We start from the raw sequence: 21,520 nt of genomic DNA on the forward strand, positions 1-21,520 counted from the left end.
GAGGAACCATCACTGTGAAAATGTTGTGGCTCAGCAGCCTTCAGAAGTATGTTTTGTTTTGTTTGGGTTTTTTTTGTCAGTTTTTTATTACACATCTTGAGAGAAAACGAACATTTCGAACTGCCATGGTTCTTCAGTCTGACTCACTACTCTGCAAAATTCATGTGATGGCTGGATTGCTGGTGAAGTTGCTGGTGGCTTTGGCTCTATGTGCTGATATACCTCTGTGTAAACAACCAGAAATTACAGACTACACTGTATTTTCTGGTAGCTACAAGGTGGAGTTTTTATCTTCTGTCAGGTTCTGTTACCATGAAGAGAATCTAAGTGTCTCTACAAATTTGTAAAGAAGGACATGTGACTGATGGCATATTTGTTTAATTTGTTTAAGTTTACAAATATGTTTTGTTGTTAAAGTTAAGATGTGATTTGGCAGCAGGGAAGAGGGCTGTCTTCTTATGTCCTCTTGAATGTTGAGCATTGTTGGAGATGCACATCTGGGAAACAATACTGGAATGAGAGTACAGAAGGTAGGGAATGAAAGACAAGATGTGAGAAACGGGAAGAACAGCCTGTAACCTGATCAGGTTAAAAAAGTACAGGTGGTAGATGTATAGCCAGTTCATGCTGAGAGAGCTGGACTGTTAACAAAGCATGATGAAAAAAACCAGATCGTAAATTCACTGCATAAATATGCTAGATAGGATAGGAGATTTCTATAAAGATTTATTTTTTTCCCAGGTTATATATTTAAAAACTATTTGTTCTGGTCTGTGCTCTAATAAAATTTAGATTTAGAGATTGAAAGCTACCTTGGTGGTTTTGAGATATTTTTGGGCAGGTCTTTGTCAAAGCATGAACCAACTTTGAGCTCCTCCAAAACCTAGCAGACATTTGCAATCTTGTAAGACTTTATGGAATACTTTCATTATTTTGCAGGTGGAGACAAAGTTTAGTTAATGATGGCAATGAAAGGCTGGGTAGTGTCTGCTGACTGTCTCCACTATATCATCAAAAGACTCAGAACTGGAAGATTTACTTATTCCTTATTAGTGAATAATCAAGTTAACCCAAAGTGATTTTACTCATTTTCTCATAGTTGCTGTGAGTATAGTTCTGCTTATTTTCTGGTTCATAGCTAAATATCTGGACTAAATAGTCTTTCTAAGACAGTCAGAATAATCTAAGTGGGATAAATGGTTTGATTTCGTTCAGGTTTTTTTGTGTTTTGTTCCCTTCCCCCCACCACCCCCCCAGAAGCATTAGCTGACATGAAAGGAGTCACCCCTTATAACCATTTTTTTCTTGCTAGAGTCAGTCTCAAAGCAAGAACAGTTCCAGAGAAGCAAGGCTGTTTGTGCTGAAGTCCTTCAAATGGTTTTAGTTGAGTGACTGCCTGTCACAGTTTCCTGTGATTGTTCTATATCAGTGTCAGATTCTACTGATGTCCTTAAAGCCCAGATCCTGGAGTCATGTAACTTCATAAGAGTTTGCTTTCCTTCTGTGTACTCCAAGTTTTCTTGGATAGCAGAGATGGGATGAAGACAAAAAACCTTTGAGGATGTGGCCCAAGTTAAAAAATAAGCAGAGAGGAGCTTCTGGAAAGAGGCATGGCTTTGTTATACCAAAGATAGAAAAATGACTCTCTTATTCTGAATCAGAAATGGCTCAGACTGTGTTTTACAAGCTCAGGGGATTAGTTTCTTGTCTCACTATTTGAAAATCAGTTTTCCAAGCTGCTGCTCTGAAGATTTCTGAACTGTGTTTAATACAACAGATTATAAAGCCCTGCAATCTGTAGGCTGAACAGAACTCAACTTCCTAACAGGGAGAATTTAGGGAAAATGGGATCTCAGAAAACCAAAGCAGCCGTGCATTACTTCTCTTTCTGTCTCTCCGTCTCACTGTATTCTCTCAAATAAAATATACAAGCACTTGTACATAGGAAAAGGTCTGCTATTTCTTCCCTGCTTAAAGAGCACTCCCAGGTAATAGTTAATTACACTGCAAAAAGGAAAGAACAACTTAATATTTAGTATGACTGGCTACTTTGTGGTTCAAGTAGTCGCTACTAATGCATTTCACATAACTCATGACAATTCTTTGGTATCTATTAAAAAAAAAAAAACACACCCCCACCACCACTACAAAACCCAACAAAACAAACAAACAAAACCACAAAACACAAACAAACAAAGCACACACGCAAAAAAAAAAGCTGTGGATCCTCAATTAGACTTTTTTTTGGTGATACTGCCTTCCTTTCACTTCTTTTACTGCAAGTGGTTTTGAAGATTAAAGTGAAAATAGCAACCCTTTGTGAAAGAGGAATGTGATGTTGTTTAAAATATTAAAAAATATTAATGATATTGTATGTCTAATGATATTAATTTTTTTCATATCTTCCATATGAATTAATGACAGTGCATTCATGCTTGCCTACAAAAGCAAGCATGTATTTTTCTAATTCTATAAAGTATTCATACTAACAGCATAAACTTAAGCTTGTCTGATGGAACTTCTCTAATGTCACTTTATACAGAAAAAATAACGTTCCTAAATAGTAAAAAAATAATATTTATTTCCCTTTCACAATGGGTTATCCATTTCTCAATTTTCCTTTAGAGTCCTGTATCTCCAGTAATATTGCTTGTTCATGAAGAGAACTGAGATGTAATTTTCACTTAACACATCTCATTTTGCTGTGATTTCTTGTCTTTGTAAACAAATATGTTCAGACAGTGTTGGTGAATGACATGGTTCGACAATTAAGATTTATCTCAAACCATAAGGATTAAATAATAATATATAAAAATACATAATGGTCAACTAAGAAAATTTTTTACTTTTCTACTTTTTTAAAGGTTGGAAATGAGTTTATTGATCCAAATTTTTCATAGTAGATGTTTTCCTGTCAGATATAACAAAAAGAGGAAATCCCTTTTTTTTCTACATAACTTATCATGAAATTAAAATGTAATTATTTTATCAATGTCTTTTATATCCTTTCGTGTAATTTTATTTTTTTTTATATGAAACAAGTTTATTTATCTTTGGTTACTACTTGATGGTTTTATTGTATTATTAATCAGGAGTTTACATTGCACTAAATGGTTAGCATTGATAAAAAAGAACAATTCCTGTTTCTTTTGGCTTTCTGATTTATGTCTTTAAACCTACATGAATCTCAGTTCAGTTTACTCACCTCAAGAAACTGTCAGTTTGTGATTTTTTGCAATTTTATAAAATGTAGTAAGGTATCTGTTTATGGTGGTGGCAGTAAGAAATGAGACTGCTACACTAGGAGATATTTGGAACCTGCTGCATCTGAAATAAGGAAAGCTTTATATGTTGTTCAGATATCAAAGAAAACTAAGTCTTTGCTCTGAAATGTGCCTCTGACATATCATATGAGAACAAATCTTATGGAGAGCAGCTGAGGGAGCAGGGGAGTTTAGCTGGGAAAAAAGGAAGCTCAGGGGAGACCTAATGCTCTCTACAGTTATGTGAAAGGAGATGGTAGACAGGTGGGGGGGTTGGTCTCTTCTCGCAGGCAGTAAGTGACAGGACAAGAGGAAATGGCCTCAAGTTGTGCCAGGGAAGGCTTAAATTGGATATTAGGAAAAATTTCTTCACTGTAAGGGTTGTCAAGCGCTGAGACAGGATGCCCAGGGAAGTGGTGGAATCACCATCCCTGCAGGTATCCCTACAGTGGTGGACTTGGCAGTACTGGGTTAATGGTTGAACCTAATCATCTTAGAGGTCTTTCTAAACTATGTGATTCTATGATTCTAACTACTGCATTACCTAATTATTGCTTCCTAATTTGAATAAAATTCTTTGCCCCAGTTCATTGTCAGTGCAATTTCTGTTTGCCTCTCCTTTTGAGACTAGTCAGTAACCTAAAATTTCTTAAAAGTAATGTGAATGGCTTCTTTCAGTATTTTTGGCAAAAAAGTAGAAGTAAATTCAATATGCCATGTTCTTGAGGAGCATATTTCAGAAGGGATGGGTTTGCATATCTAAGCAGAAGGAATATACTCCTTCATTTTGTAGACTTTTTTGTGTATTCTGGCAAGAATTAAATGAAGTTAATAACAAATTAAGGACTCTTTCTACTTGGTATTATGGAAGCTTCCTAAATGTAGCAATAGAAAATGGAGTGTGGTTTAGTACTCAATACTTAGCTTTGCAGATTATCCTTCTGTCCTCTCTCCATTGACCATTACCATGATGACTTTAAAAAGTTTTAAAATAGATTGTTTAGGTGCTTTAGGATTCAGTTCTAAGTCAATTGGTGAAACAAATAGAAACTGACTTCAGATACTTCATTGTTTTGTGATGCAGCATGCAAGGAGATAAATGGTAAAATTTGTAAAAGTAAATGTAATATTTAAACATTGAGTTCAAAAAATAGAAATTGTCTAGGAAAGAGAGTATCAAATTCATTCTTTGTTAAGTTAGGTGTTTTGTGAAATGTATTCAGTTACATTTGCAAAGGCCATCTATGCCCATCCTATTCTGCTTTCAATGTTCAGTGACATCTTCAGAGAAATCTCATTCTTAAAACCCATTTATTTACTGATTCAAAGGGCAATGCATTAGTCAAATTTATATGTAAGTTAAATGGTAATACAATCTGACACATTGTGATACCTTGGTATTTTTTGAGTGTGACTAAAATTAAGTTTGGTCTTAAACAAAGCTGTTTTATGGAAAGCTAACAAAGCAGAGATTACTGCAAAAATGAAGACACAAATTACTTAATTCTGGTATCTATTGTTTGCTGCCTTCTTTTTTTGTTTTTAAGGTGAATGTTAAGCAATTTTTGTATAATGTTAATATTTTACTGTCAGAATTCAGAATCAAGAATATCAAGAACCAAGATGTTCAGGTATAGGAAGGGGTCCTAAACAAAATACTAGAAAATTATTTTGTCCAAGTCAATAAGATTCAGTAAGACAGGGTATTTTTTAGGCTTATGTAAAATAAAAAGTACAAGTAAAAATTGTAAGAGCAAGACTTCTCTAACATAGAATTTGGAAAATAGAAATTTTAGCATTTTGAGTAAACTGAGAAAGAGAATGTAAGTGCAAAAATGGATTTTGTTTTCATCAGTGGAAGATGATGCTTGTTAGATGATAGTCAAATATATTAAACTGTGACTGGTGCTGTCTAAGTAAGCTTGGGAGTAGAGACCAGCTTCTTCTCAATATTCCTGTGTACAACATAAGCTATTTTAGATGTTGAAAAACTGAAGATAATTGAATCGTTGAATTTTAACATATTAGAAGAAACATGGGTCAACAATGGAAGGCAGTATTTAGGCAGAAATCTCCCAATAAATCCCTGTGTTACAAGATCAGAACCATTAGAGTGGTTCAATATAGGCCAGTAGAAAGAGAAATGCAGACAATTGAATGAATTTACTAAAATTTAACTACCATAACTGTATAAAATTGCAACTTTGAAACAATGTTTATTCTGAATAACCTAAACTTCTTCCCTTTCCGACAAATACCCTCCAAAAAAGAAAAGCCCAGTAAAGGAGACTGCTAACGATTATACTGTAGACAAGTCTATTAAATCCAATCATCTTGTAAATCTGAACAGATATGAATTATCCCAGCTAGAAGCCAAGTTGCTGTAATTCTACTGACAATCAAATTTGTTCAAATAAAACCATGTAGCAAGAAACAACTCTAATGTAGTTTGAAATGTACTGTGAGACCTGGAGAAAAAATGTCACTGCCCACTAACGGAAGGGAGCACATTTTTCAGTTAACATAAAAACATTTGCAATACAAAGGCAAGGATGCTAGCACAAAGAGTGTGATGCTGTGCTTTCAAGAAAAGCAACCACTTTGCAGAACTCCAACCCACTTTCATAGTTTACCAGGAAATTTCATAAATGCTGTGGAAGTGCCAATGACAATGACAGCGCAGGAATGTAGGAGGACTTTCTGTCTCTTAAATGTGCTCTCAAAGTGAGGTTCTGCGGGAGATGAGCTTGTGATGTGAGGCATAAATGGACAAAAAGTAGAGTTAAAAATAAACACCAAAGTTGAGTGCCCTGTAATCATCATGAGAACGGAAAAATAAGTGAGCAAAGAGAAAGCCACCACGTTTCAGAACAAGTACTATTATTACTTATGGGAACAGGGAATAATGGAAGCTATTGCTTTTCTGAATTCACATTATATCCTTTTTCCCTCTGTCCTGAATAAAGCAAAACTTTCTTTTAGAAATATTTTTCTCTAAAGTTTTTAATTAAATTTTAGTTTTCTGTGTATGTTATGAGATATTGAAGACATTATTATTAAAATCAGAGAGCTTTAGCATATAAATATCTACATTTTATCCTTTTCTATTATGAATGAAAGTAAAAACAATATGATCAGAAACTTGGAAACACTGAGATGCCAGGTTATAGGACAGTCTAATAAAGAAGCTAGGAGTGTATAAAAGCTTTTGAATGCTGAAAGGTTCAGAAACAGCTGAAGACTTTAACAACAAAGGAACATTATTGTTTTAGATGCTTATTTAGGATTTTGTCACCTTTAAATGAAGTACAAAGTTCTGCATTTTGAATTCCCCGTTGACTATGTACTTGCTTCAGGAAGCTTGCCTTTGTGATGGTGTAACACATGTATCAGAAGATCCTGCATGTAATGCGATCATCTGTACTGACTGTACCTGTTTGAGTACTGTTACAATTAAACATAAACAGTATGCTTGAGAAGAGAATTACTTTTGGAAACTGGGAAAAGCATTACAGCAGGAACTGAGATAGTTGAAATGAGAATTTAAAAAAAAAGGAAGTGTCATTTACATGGGATCTGGTCCCTGCTTCTGGAGCTGAATTGCTTGGAGGAATATGTTTCTAAAATACTAAGCTGTATAGAGATATGTTTAAAGTTTTTAAAAGTATCCAGACATTAAACTGAAGCAACAATAGCTTTCTGTGCAATTATGGGTCTTGAGATTGTCTTGAACTGCAGTGTAGTGGATGGGGTCTAATCCTGTCTGGGGGAGTGGGGGAGTAGTTAATTATTGTCCAAAGTAGAGACACTTCAGCAAGAGAGATGGCAAGAATCTCAGTCCAATACCACCTCCTCCCTCCCCTATGTCCCCCACCCCCTGTTGTTTGGGTACTCTTGTGTGAGAAGTCAGGAAGAGGTGCCTTTTACATGTCCCAGGCCTTACAAACTAATGAGATGTCTGGAGTGGATGAGACGCTCAACTTTGGGAGGGTTTTCTACTTCTCAAAAGAAATTTAGGGGATGCAGAATTTTGAGGGCTTGGCTTTTTTAAAAATTCTAATACAGACTATAATTTTTTTTTTTAATATTTCAAATAGAGTTTAATAGATGGGGAAGAAGATTCCTAATAAATGCTGACTATATCAGCGATCAACAAATGACAGCCAAGTTGCAGTGACTACTGGAGTACCATAAACCTCTTTTTTGTTCTGGACCAAACATGAGTGGTAGTTTTAGTACTGAAATATCCAAAAGTAAAAACAGCAGGAGGGAAATGCAAAGAATAAAGGACAAGTAAAACATGAAGAACCTGGAGTTGTTATCATGAGTTTGATGCTATGCTATCTGAGCAGAATGTACCTTTAAATACCATCTTTGACTTGGCTCACTGAGCAACTCATTTTTTGACAGACTGATAACTGACTGGATAGTTTATTCTCCATAAGAATGTAAATTGATATGAGACTAACCCACTATTAAGCATTTGCTTGTCATCTCAAACAGGCTTTTATTTAGTACTTTTACACAGAAGAGGGAGTAAATAATGACAGGTGAAAAAAGCCCTCCTCTGGTAAAAACTAAAACTTAAAACTCCTGTGGATACTTAGGGATTAATTTTTCATAGTGTTAATATACAATGGGCATATTCAACATTGTTCTTCTAGTACTGTAAATTCATCTATGTCTTAACACTCATATTTAATGAGTTTGTCCCTCAGTTTATTTTAAATCTATAAAATTTCTAATTAGAACTGTCCTGGCAGTGTATCAGAATGGGGAAGGAAATGCTAAAACCGTTCTCTTTGTGAACAGAAAATATTCTCAATTCAAAACATGAAGTGTCATAATTGTTCTAGAGCAAGAGCTGCACTCAGGCTGTCTTGAGGTAATGCCAAAGCCATTTTGTAGCCACTTTTGAGAGAGAAGACATCTTAATTAAACTTTACCTTTGTTGAAGACATCAGAAAAGCTACTGGCAGAGTGTGCATGCTAACTGCAATCATGCATCCTGCCATCACCACTGACAAGGAAAAAACAATAAAAGTGGGCTGCAAGTGGCTGCTGTCACACAGATTGCTGTGGAAGAAAGCTGTTGCTTGTCTGTTCAGTATGTCTTTGAATTTTAAATGACAACCTCTAATAACCACAAGTTAGAAGAATTTTTTCCACAGTAGGGCATTGCTGACGTCACACTGAACTGTTCAACTTAGAAGTCAAGGTGCAAAATAAGACCAATGAAAATCACTAGGAGATGTTAAACTTTGATTGTTGATCCATGGTGAAGCTTGCTTTTTTTGTTTCTTTTCCCCTGATGTCAAGGTGTTCAAAATTATATAGAAATGGTATTGCTCAGAGAAAACACTTCCCTGTGGCAGCTCAGAGTTTAAGAAAACTAGTAGCATTATATCTATAATAAAATCATGAGAGCTGAGAGCTCTTTGATGAGGTAGTCTACCCTTATCATGTTCATTTGTGGTTTGTTATTTTGTTGTATTTTCTTGCCATTCTCTTTCTCTTACATGTGGGAAGATAAAGGCATGTGTGGGGTTTAATGGGTAAGAATAAATGCTGGTCTGTCTGTCTGTGTCACTGCCATTAGAGTTAAAGGAAGGTAACATACCCAGTACACTTATGGACAGGCAGCATCAATCTTCTGCTATTTTTTTTTTTTTTTGGGCTTTGCTGCTTGCTCCTGCTGTCTAGCACACAGTATTTAAAAAAAAGGTAAACTAAAAGAAAGTGTGGTCAAGAAGGATTTGAGAAGCTCATTTGTAAAACATCTGAAGCTAGGACTGTTGCTGAAGTGTTATTTAGAGACAATGGATAGAAAAAATGCCATGGAAATATAGGGACTAGAAGATGTCTCTGCTTACTGCTCAGGTGTTTCAAAAAGGACCTGAAAGAGTAATTTATCTTTCTGCCAGGAGAAGAGATAAAGTCCTTGCTTGACAGGATTGTCTGCTTCATCTAGGAGATATTTACCTTGAAGCTGAATGGAGTAGTCTTTGTGACTATTGCTTATTATGACTCACATAGAGATTGATGTGTCATTTCATACAACTCTATCACTAAATCTAGGTTGCATTTTGGATAAGATGAAAGAAATACCACGTCTAATTTCCAGTTCTCCCAGTTTCCTGACCACCGTTGAGCTAAAACACTTAGTTTTTATTTACTTTGATTCTGTGATCTGATGCACTGTTATATTTGTTTACTAAAGATTAGAATCAAGAACTGGTGAAAAATGCATGATTAAATTACTTGTCAGGAATACAAGTTTTAATCTTGCTAAGGATGGAGGGGGCCTTAAGGTAGAAAAGATGGTCTTAGGTAAAAAAGATTCTGATAATCCACAGGGAAAAAAAAGAAAAAACTAAGAAGAAATTTTCAGTTGCTACATAACAATAGTTATTATTTTGCTATGTTTGAATTTGAGTGAACAAATAAATGGAGGATTCATACCCTGTCTTGTCACACATAGGCTGAAAAGCTAACTGAAATTGATAGCTATTCACCAATTATTCAGGTATAATTTTGGATGGTTGCTGAAGCAGGGTTAACTTTAAATAATGTTTTTGATGAAGACATACTGAAAATGATTGTTAGAAAGTAGATTTGTGATTTAGAGAAATGAATAGAATGAGTACAAAGAACAACTTTGAAAGTCACTTCTACGTTTGACATTTTTCCCTTGAAGCAATAGTTGTAAACAACTGGTGACAGTGAGTTGACTGCTTTGCCTTTCTATGAAAGTTCTTTGCACTAGAAAATGTTGATAAATAATCATTTATTCATGATTCTATAAGTGTAGAAAGTGTTTTTCAAAATGCTAGTACTTTTCCTCTAAATTATATTTATAGATCTAGTTTTAATAACATTTTAAAAATTATTTTATTTAGTCTTGAAAATTGCCATTTTAATACATGTTTAGCAAGCATGTTTAAAATTATCAGTTTGGAAGTACACATTGAAAGCATATGAAATATGCTGACATGAAATAGCTCTTGTCTCCTTTTTAAATTATGAAAATAGGTTTGAGTTGCCTGATGAAGTTGGTGGAGACATTCAAAGATAATACACTTTCAGATGTTCATAAATTAAAAAAAAAATATTTTTCTGAGTATTCCTATGTAAAGACACAAAAACTTTTGCTAATTTAAAAATTCACAGAAAGCAAAATCTGCAGTTACAATGAAGTTAAAAAAATAAGTTGTAATGTTCTTACATGTTAATCATCAAACGCTAATATTGTTTATTTCCATGCCTTAGGAGTCTTACAGTGTTACTATTTATAGTAACAGTTTTTCATTATATTTACAGCTTAATCTTGTATTTTTAATTTAGACATGTTTATTGTTTAATATGACTTTGTAATTTGGATATTCAATAAAAACCTTTTCAGAATAATTTCATTGAACTGAGCCTCTATAGAAAACTTCAGAACATACAACTTAGAGCCGGTTTTGTTTATTAGTGTTTATTTTCACCTCCCCGTAGGATACTGTAAGTAACCCAGATTGATTAATTGAGAGAGCAATTATACACAAATTCAAGGAGGATTCTGGCCACAGGGTTGCATGGAAATACTTTCTGTCTTAGAAGTTCACCTCTTTGTTACATATCTGTATCAAAACCTGTATGAATTTAGTTCACTGTTGTGGACCTAAGCATGATATGACATAGATGCTTTTAATGCTGATGCTCTCACAAGTTTATGTACTGACTGCCTGGAATTGGGCCTAATAGTAATGTTTAACAATATTAATACCGATATTACACAGAGTTAGTGTGTTGATTTTTTTTTAAGATGCGATGTCTTCTTTCTCTGAACCAGTTTTGCAACAGCTCAATTTGTAATTTGTTAAGGCAATATCCACGCTGTGAATCAAAAAGTTTGCCACTTAGCAGTTCCTGTCCAATTCTTAAAAATTTTCATAAATGTAGAGTATTAAAAAGATTACCTTCGTTGTTCAGCTACCTGAACTTTCCATGGCTTTAGCTTGCTGAGGTTTTTCCCTCTATTGAAGAAGGGTTATATCTTGCCCTTGATTGCTGGTGTTTTTCCCTGGGGGGTGTAACAGGGCAGGTGAGTTGAATCTGCTTCTAGATGGGTAAAATATTTTGGGAACTCTTCAGATGGTGCTGTTACAAATTATACCACATTAGTTTATCACTTTCGGTAGGAAAGGAAACAGACCTTTTCCTCCAAGTTTCCTTAAAACTTATGTGCAGTACAGTAAATTACTAACATGTATGAAACGAGTAGGGTTTTTCAAATGTTTTGTTGTCTTCTGTAAGGGACTATGCTTGTTGCTGAAGTCTAAAATTTTTTGCAGGGCTTTATCTGGTATAAGCTTTTGACTGTGGGTATTTGGGATGTTCTTTTTACTTTGTTTTTCTTATGTTAATTATAATGAAGAATGTTGGAGGCAGAGAACAGGACACAAAACTGACCTAATAACACTCTGCAGCGAGATTTTTCTCCATCTCCATCAGCACACATCCTGTTGTAGTACTTACTTTTAAGACAGCAATGCTGCTTCACCAAACTTCCTCCTACAGTGAGAGAAGTAGGGGTAACTCTTGGAAAAAGTTTTGAGGCTAGTGACAAAATATGTTTGTCTTTCAGATCCCCAGCTCAAGGGTATAGTGACCAGGTTATATTGCAGGCAAGGCTACTACTTGCAAATGCACCCCGATGGAAGTCTCGATGGAACCAAGGATGACAGCAGTAATTCTAGTAAGTGACTGCCCCAGGGGAATGTCTTAATCGCACACGCAGATCGCATCGCTCGAATGTGTATGCACAGACACCGTGTTAATGCCTTTGGAGGGTTTCTGAATGTGTTTTGTTCAAAGGAGGAGGGTTCTTTCTGTCTGTTTGAAGCTTGACGACCACCAGCATGGCTCGTGCAGGACATTGGCCTAAATATGTTCCCTCTGAAAAGAAAGCTGTAAGTGCCCGAGGGCCTTAGGAGTGAGATATTTAGGCCAATGATTGTCTTCTGGTAATTTTATAAAAATCTGGTAATTTAAAAATATTTTTTAATAAAAATTATATATTTAACATAATTTTTTTATCTTCCAATAAATAACAAAAAAAAAAAAAAAAAAAAAAAAAAAAAAAAAAAAAAAAAAAAAAAAAAAAAAAAAAAAAAAAAAAAAAAAAAAAAAAAAAAAAAAAAAAAAGATGGAAACTAAATTTCCCTGAAAAATCTGAATATATAGGCCCTGATTCAGCAAAGCAAATAAATGTACATTTAAGTATTAAAATCCTGCTTAAAATACACGCTGAAGTACCTTGCTGAACTGGGGCTAAAAATCCTACAGTCCCCATACCAGAAGGAGTTCCAATGCCCTTAAGAGAATTTCTGCCACTGTAGGGGCTGCATCAGTGGCAGTTTTCAAAAATATTCCAAACAAAAGCCATCTTGAAAGGCCATGTGGCTGACTGCTTTGATACACTTTTTCTATGATACAGCCACCTATTTTCATTCAATGAGGATATATGTGTTTGATAACTTCAGGTGCAAATGGTAATTAAAAAAGCCTGTTCTTACTCTAGAAAGAGTTGATTTGTATTTTGTATATTTTAATTCTAATGGCATATTTAAGTAACATTTCTGTGTGACCTTGAGTTCTATTTTAGGCACTTTTAATACAAAAGATTTATCATTTTGTTATGCATAGATATGCATAAATAAGCCTTCAGTTTCCTCAGAAATCTTGGAATTAGGCTACAGAAATTAGGGGATTTGAGGTTTCTGCTTTACACTGGTAAAGTCCTTATTTTATCTGTTAATGCATGGCTGTCATTTATAACACTTTTCATCAACAGATAACATGATCAGCTTTTATTGTTCTGTTTGTTTTTTTTTTAAATGAGAGAAGCTGATTAATCTATTTTGATGTGTATTTCTCTGCTTACTTTCCAAGTGTTTTTGTTCCTCCCCACACCCTCCCTCCCCATCCCAGTCCTTCTTTATTTTCTGCCCTCTGTGTGTCCATCTCTCATGCCCACTTCTATACTGGACTAGATACTAAGACCTTTTAAAGACAAGACTATTATTGCCTTTTATAGACTCTTTGCCTAGATGAGGTCTGAGAAATATATCTTAGAGTGTGAGTGTGTATCCCTCTCTGCCCATCTCTCTTATTTTCAGCTTCAGCGAGAAGGTGTGTATGACTACAATAATTTTGTAAAGTTTTATTGGTTTTTTTCTGAGGGTTTTTTAAAATCTTAGAATTCTATGAATTTGGAGTCTTTGCAAAACTAGACCATACTAATTCTATCTTTTTGCTGTTGTCAGCTTCACAAATCTTTTTTATTTTTCCCCTTACTATTTAATTTACCTTTCTCTCCCTTCTTTGCTGCCTTTCTGGTTTTCCATCTATCCATTTATTTTATTCTTCTTTTTCCAAAATGCAGAATGACTTATAATATTATCGCTATTATATATTATATGTATCATAATATTATAATTAATATTATAAATATTAGGAAATATATAACTTCTCCAAACCCAAATACCAGATAGCAGTATTATTTATTTTGAATAAATATTGTTAGATAACATTGTGTTTTACTGCAAAATTATTTTTAAGCTAATTTTTTTCCATAGGAGTATTTTTTCTGTCTTTAACTGGTGTGAATCTCTAGTTTCATATTCACTAGTCCAATTTTACAATATTTTTTAGTAAAGACAGTTTAGAACAGAATGCAAAATTAATATGTTTACCGGGAAGGCCTATAATGTCCACCTGAAATATTGCTGATATAGCTGTATCAACACCATATTAAGAGCTGGAAAGATTGATCTGGTTGATATATTCATTAACATAAGAAGATATGAATATATGTCTGTTTCTTTTGTACTGTCAGTCTTTCTCCTCAGTTTTTTCCCTTTCAGCTCTATTTCCTTCCATTTCCTGTTGAACTTTTTTCCTATTGCTGTTGTTTATTGCAGCATATTTTGGTTTTCCTTCTCTCTTTTACTTTAAAACAATAATTTTCTCATGGATAGAATACCTACTATTTTGATATTTTATTTTCTGAGCTCCTTAGCATGATAATTTCTGTCTGAGGCTTACAAGTAAATAACTTTTGGCAGTGGCCCAAGGAGAAAATGCTGCTTTTGACCGCGGTGTTTGCAGGCTGCCTATTTAATGTGCCCAGTGGGTGAATGAAGGGATGTATATTAGCTGTCAGTAGGACAGATAATATGCTTATCTTGATAGTGAAGATGACTTCCATTTGATTGTGTTCATTAAAAAAAGAAAATACAGACTGCCAAAGGATGCGCATCTGTACCAACCTTCCACCTGTCTTCTCTACTGTTCACTGTCCCTGAAGACAGTGCACTGGCCATCTGAGTAAATGGGTGCCAGAGAAGCAAGGCATGAGAGACAGAAGAAGATGTATTTTCTTTTTTGTCTTCAGTAAGGAAGCTGTTTGAAGCTTAGTCATGCTGCTACTTTTTATGCTGTTGCAGTGTATTCTGTGTCAAGCAGTTAGAGGAGTGCTTGAAGTTAAAATTCCCTCAAGTGCCTATATCAGTTCATACTCATTTTATATGAATGTCAGTAAACAATAACTTACACACTATTGGAGTCACAGTGTTATAGAGAGGTAGTTCAAACCAAGATTAAGATGTCTTTAAAGCTTCTCAGTAGTCTCTTTAATGTGACATTTTGCTTCTATCTGAAGTCAAAATGAGTTGCACCAGTGGATTTAACCAGCTGCTATAATGCAAGCATTGTCCCAGATGGCAAGATTTTTTAGTGCATCGCTGCACACAAATCCTTCCATGAAAAAGGGAGAAAGACATGACTACTTGCAATTACATCCCTGAAGGTGCTTTTGCCTGCTCATATTGATGGCCATGATAGTAGAACCCAACCTATAAATAGACTGATAGGTTTCAGTTCATTGTATAAGTAGACTGATAGGTTTCGGTTCATTGTTGTAATTTCTATGTATAACTTTTTTCCAAGTTAATCAGGTTTTGTGAAAGAGTGTGAATTAATGCACCTACTAGTTAATGGTGCTGAGTTCCCTTAGATCAACATTACTAGATCAAGGCTGTTAGCTAAAAAAACCCTGTGTGTTCAGTCTGTGGGGTTTTTTTGCCCCACTCTCAATCATATGTGAAAAGAGGCTTTAGTACATTGCTTTTCTTTTTTTAGCTGGTTTTCCTTTTTTGTTTATCTGATGCCTGACAGTTTATGGATTGCTTTTGGAGCTTGCTTGGAGCAAAGGCAAGAGTGACTGTGGTTAAAGCTGCAGGCTTGATTACTGAAGTCCTACCCAGTGTAGCTGTCCCTCTCTAGCTCTAATTTCCCTGGATTTTAGAGATGCGAATGCAGCTTGCTTTGGTGTTGTCCATGGGCGTTATCATTATTAATTAGGAAAGCTACAAGCTACTACACAAAAATCATAAAGAATTAGAAGAGATTTCCATATGTGCTTGTGGTAACAAGTATTACATTCTCCTCCCCACCTAAACCAGCTCATTTTTAGGTTTTGGTCTAACTTCAAAGATTTGTCTTATGAATGAAGGGTAGGTACTGTAGGAAGACTAATTAATTTGAGAAACAGACAATTCTGATTCTTTAATTTCTGAGTTCAAACCCCTAAATTTTTTAGATCTATAGCTTATTTTGATTCACCTAAAGAGTGTATCTCAGCCAACAACCACTGAAAAATTTCAACATAAATGGTGATACTTTCCTTTATAGAAGATAGACCTTATTGTGACACTCAAATGTTGCTATTTGTGCCCCTTATGAATTACAGTCATGCTGAGAAAATGTTTATAACATGCTGTAATTAAAAGAGTGTTACTCATTGGTAATTAGCCTTATTTCATAAACTGATAAATGACAAAGTTAACGTTATCCAAGCAACGTTGATTTGGCTTTGCTGTGCACATCTCTTCCTTTATTATTCTGCAACATGCTTTGCCTGCTTTGTGGTGCTTGATACCTGGTAGAGTTGCTGTTCAAGAAAATCCTGCAACCATTTGACATTCCTTTGTTTTCATCTTTTAATGCATGCTCCTAGTATTCTATTTATATCTTCCAAATTGAATATGGAAGTATTAACTTTGTAATGTCTTTCTAAAGTACCTACCCCTATCACATTTTGGTTTGAAGATACTAATAAAAAAATCTTTACAGCACCCTTTTAAGGTAAAGGAGATAATTAGACAGAAATAAAGCACATGAAGATTAAAAAACAACACCTGCAGTGCTGTTAAATTTGGACTAATGAATGTTAAATTTGGCTTACTGCACTGAAATACTTGCAGCCTCATTTTCACACTGCTTTTTACTGAAGTTTGTCTTCCAAGAATTATAGAGGCATTTACTCATCTACTTACACTACCTCTGGGAATTAGGTAAGCCTGTTTCTCCCATTGGGATAATCTTAGTCTAACAGAGTCAGTGAAGGTCATGTTTGGTCATAATAAAAAGTATGTTTTAATAATGTCTTTTGTAAAGTCAGGCAGGTAGAATGGGTTTGCTCCATAAGAGATGGATGGACAGACCTCTAAATTTCAACTTCTTTGCACTCATTGCCAATCTAAAAGGAGTTCTGAAGGAGTCGTCATTTTTGCCTGTGGGCCTGCAGACGAAAATAAATTAAAGAAATAGTTGCCTTGATCTCATTGGAGATTTGGTGCTGTGGAAAGTTTTGTTAACTGACACAAAGGCACAGCACATTCAGAAGAGACAGCAAATTTATAAGCCTTAAGAAATTGTTTTTAGCAAGGTCCTTGAGAAAAACAGTGATCTCTAATAGCAATTGTCTTGTAAGTACAAGTCAGTTGTACCTAAATAGACTTTCATAAGTAAATGGAAATATCTGATTTTAGGCATTTCAGATTTCAAATTAATGGGATATGATGGTGTTGCATAAAAGAAGGAAAAAGTTATGTGGTGGTTTTGTATTTTACTCAAGAAAGGAGTGATTGCTTATAAAAAAAATAAAAGTGGACTTAAACTTTGATTACAGCTCTGTGAGGATTAGAATCCAACTCAGATTTGGATTTCCTGCAAGTCTCCTCCATGACACCTAAACAAATAACCATTTTCATGCCAGTTTTTCCTGCTAACTGCCCCCCACCCCCATTTTCTGATTTTGTGTGTGATGGGAATAGGCTTGCAGGCTTAGGAGAAGGAGGAGAAACTGTATGCTTTATGGTCACAGTTTAGGTCAAATACAAATCAAAGCCTAGGGACTACACAGACTCAGTTCTGACAAGAAGAAAGGGTTTTACTCACACCATTTTTGCCAATCTGTTGCTTTGTTTTTCTTGGTGTTCCCACGTCTTATTTACATTTGGATTCACCAGCCTTTCTGCTTAAGCGTGCAGCATAGGAGCACTGAGCACCAGGAAGAGTTATATTTCCTAGGCTGAAAGAGGGTGCCCCCCTCTCTCAACTCGTCTATGAACTCACTGAACTGGGTTTAGGTATGTTTAGGAGCCTCACTCCCCAGTTAGTTTTGACATTGGATCAATGTCTTAAAGACAGAAGGAAGTTGGGGAAATGGTTCTTTTTCACAACCCCCTCAGGTAAGAGCATAGCTTTGGCTATGCTGAACTGAAATGCCAGCAGACTCTGGAAGGCTCTCTGCTTTTCTCAAAGCAGGTTCTTATTAGAATGGGGGATAGCACAGTGGACCCTAGGAAGGTTTGAAATGTATAATTAGTCACAAAAGTCTTGTTCAGTGAAGAGTACTGCACAGTCATGTTCTGGAGGAAACTGAATTTTGTTTGACCGCCTTCAAAGCACCTAAAAACCACATGCTGTACCTTACTGGTGCATGTTTTGCTGACCCCAGTATGAAGCCCATTGCTGAAGGTTTGTCAGTTGAAAACTAAGTGTAGACTGGCCTGCCTAGTTTCAACCAAGTCTGAAAGATTTTGTGAAATTTACTGAATTTTCTGTGAGTGCAGAATTGCAGCATTTCAGATCATACTCTAAAATTTTATGGTCTTAGGCTAATTACAGGATCTCTGAAGTCTCCAATTAAAATCTAGTGGCAGTAAAAGATACATTACATGCCCTCTTTAATGCTTTCTAAATTCACCTGCAACTATAGACTGCTCTAGTAATTTATAGGTTACATAAAACACTGCCATGTTACAAGCCTCTAATTCTTCTTCACTGATGGTTAGGGGTTTTTTTCTAGCTTTGCTGCTTTATTTTTATGGGTAATACAGCAAATAATATCTATGTTCCAGAATTTTTTTGACTGGACCTCTGTGGTTTGGAGTTATTTTTCCATATCAGTTTTCATGGCTGACTTGTCTTTTGTGTTCATTTCTTTTCTTTATATAAGTATTGTTTGTTTTTCCTTTCTGGTGTCCCTTCAATTGTTGCTGCTCCCTTCTAGTGTGGTGTTCATACGCAGGTTTCCCCTCCCTTTTCTTCTCGGAAAAAAAACCAAACTCAATTGCTATCTGAAACTTAGTTTTGCTCTGACAGACTCCCCCTCCACCATCCACAACAGTGATTTTGCTGGCTTTGAATTGGTTCCTTTCAGGGTAATGACTTTATAACTAATTTTTAACTTTCAGATTATATGTAACATTTTAAAGCCCTCAAGCCATGCAGTGTTTAGCCTATATACTCTTAGGATATCTTATCTGTGAAATAAACATATTTCACTGTTTATTATAATATAGAGAGGGAACCTTGTCTATATCCCGTATTTTTCTAGGGAACAGCCCACTAAGATCCTAGCATAATGGAGACTTTTGGAAATGACAGAAATTAAAATGCTATTTATTTGTGCTAAATCTTGTCATCTCTTCTATTCTTCTTTGCAAGCCCCCCCCCCCCAAATTGTTACCTGTTCTTCAAGAGCTCCTTCAAATATATTTTTCTTTCTATATCTTTAGGAAGTACTCTGCTACAATTCCTAGCTTTATACTGGCTTTTTGTGTTCATACAAAGATCTAATGTTGTGCATTCTTTCTCTGCATGACAACGTTGAAGGAAAAGTATATTTTTTTTCATCCACTTCTATCTTTCAATTTTAGTAGTCAACCTATGTTTTTTCTCAGTTAAAAAGATTTGATCATCTTCATCAAAAACAAACTGTGGATTTGTGTCCTTTGACCAAACAGGAGTTTTCACACCTTGAGAAATGTACTTATCCACTGCAATTATGTGACACTTTTTTCTCTTGATTTTGGCTTTAGCTCTGGCATTCTGATTATAGATAGGCTCATACAGTACCCTCTCTGGTCACATCTATGGATGACCTTCCTAAATTTTGAGGAACTCACTGTAGGTGTTAATGTGTTCCTGAGACCTGACTGGGTAGAACTGTAGTCCTCACTGCATATGTTGAACACAAAGGTTGTGCTTTTGGTTGTCATCCAAGGACTTGTGAGTCCTTGACTCATCCACCATGGAAAAATATTTAGCATGAACTCTGTCTCATCTAGAGCTTTTCTTCCAAGACTGATGTGTGCTTTGCATCTGATTTTCTAGTATGAGTCAGTAAACATAGTATAGGTGTGTACTGGCATAGTTTTTAGAAGAATGGTCCATGTCTCCTACTTATATAACTTTTCCTTGTGTTTTTCTGTGGTGAGGCTGGTAAACTGCCCCTCTTCACACTGGCCTTTTTCAGACAGTGATCAAAGCTGTGTCTGGTTTTGTTACTGCAAAGGTATATACCATTTCTAGGGTATTTGCTATTAGGGGGTTTTCTAATTATTTTGTAATTATTACACACACACACCCCACCCCAAATTTTTGAGCACATTCTATATTTAGCTCAATAACATTTATGCATATTTAGAGTCAAGTACATATTTCAGCGCTTTTATGAACTTTTAAGACTCTGCCATTGCCTTCTGTGTTACTTGCCAGAATTGGAGGTGTTTTCTGCAGGGTATATCACAAGTATTACCTTTATAATGAGTCTATGTTGGTGAAGGAACTGTTGGGCTCTTTGACTCGTTCCAGATTGCCTCAGATGTTCATGTTTGCAGTGCCACATAAATGATTATAGCCCAGTTTGCTGTGCTTTGTATTTACTAGTTAGCACTTGTGCCAGATACTAAACTATTGCAGAACTTATTGCTAGATAGATAGGCTTTAATTTTGAGCATGAACTTTACAAGTAATGAGTTTTTCTGAACTAGTCTAATTTTAAAATTGGGGAAAAAATTATACAGGGACTAGTTTTCTTTCTTTTTACTAGAGATATTTATTAGGATATTGTGTTAGTCATAGCATATTCATATCTGGTCATGTTTTTTCTTCACAGCTTTATTCAACCTTATACCAGTGGGACTCCGAGTTGTTGCTATCCAGGGTGTAAAGACTGGGTTGTATATAGCCCTAAATGGAGAAGGTTTCCTCTACACATCAGTAAGTACCTTGCTGAACTTTCTTTAGCAGGCACAGCTGAAGTTGAAATCTACACAGGAATGAGGCATTCACTTTTAAGAAGTTCTGTAATGTCTTTATATGTATATACACATAGTACACACACCATCTGGTAGACAGAGATAGGAAACCAAATAGCCCCCTTGTATTCCAGGAGGAAATAGTTGGTGACTTACTGAATCATCTGGATCCTCACAAGTCTATGGGACCAGACGGGATCCATCCTAGGGTAATGAGGGAGCTGGCAGAAGAGCTTGCCAAGCCGCTCTCCATCATCTTCCAACAGTCCTGGCTCATGGGGGAGGTCCCATATGATTGGAAGTTGGCAAATATCACCCCAATCCATAAAAAAGGATGCAAGGCTGACCCTAGTAACTACAGGCCTGTCAGCCTGACCTCGGTGTCTGGCAGAGTTATGGAGCAGATCATCCTGTGTGCAATCACACAGCAGCTACAGGATGGACAAGGGATCAGACCCAGCCAACATGGGTGTTTAGGAGGGGCAGATGACACCAAGTTGGGAGGGAGTATCGACCAACCGGAAGGCAGGAGGGTTTTGCAGAGGGACCTGGATAGACTGGAGAGATGGGCTGACTCCAATGGGATGAAGTTCAACAAGGCCAAGTGCCGGGTCCTGCACTTTGGCCACAACAACCCCCTGCAGCGCTACAGGCTGGGCACAGAGTGGCTGGAGAGCAGCCAGGCAGAAAGGGATCTGGGGGTGCTGATCGACAGGAGGCTGAACATGAGCCAGCAGTGTGCCCAGGTGGCCAAGAAGGCCAATGGCATCCTGGCCTGCATCAAGAACAGTGTGGCCAGCAGGAGCAGGGAAGTGATCCTTC

The 21,520-nt window shown here is 36.0% G+C and overlaps 1 protein-coding gene across 5 annotated transcripts in view; it reads left to right on the forward strand.

The window, feature by feature from the left end:
* FGF14 (fibroblast growth factor 14) overlaps positions 1–21,520 on the forward strand; it is a 396,337-nt gene that overhangs the window by 284,528 nt on the left and 90,289 nt on the right. For 3 of the 5 annotated variants that reach the window (XM_027885649.1, XM_027885653.1, XM_027885650.1), the window contains 2 exons: positions 11,893–12,003; positions 20,557–20,660. In XM_027885649.1, the coding sequence (XP_027741450.1) occupies positions 11,893–12,003; positions 20,557–20,660 (215 nt within the window). The remainder of the gene's footprint in view (positions 1–11,892; positions 12,004–20,556; positions 20,661–21,520) is intronic. The other 2 variants (XM_027885651.1, XM_027885652.1) reach the window with 1 other exon arrangement.

The sequence above is a fragment of the Empidonax traillii genome, unplaced genomic scaffold, assembly GCF_003031625.1.
Source record: "Empidonax traillii isolate 1590-97213 ecotype Southwest subspecies unplaced genomic scaffold, ASM303162v1 scaffold169:size887049, whole genome shotgun sequence".
NCBI classification, from domain to species: domain Eukaryota; kingdom Metazoa; phylum Chordata; class Aves; order Passeriformes; family Tyrannidae; genus Empidonax; species Empidonax traillii.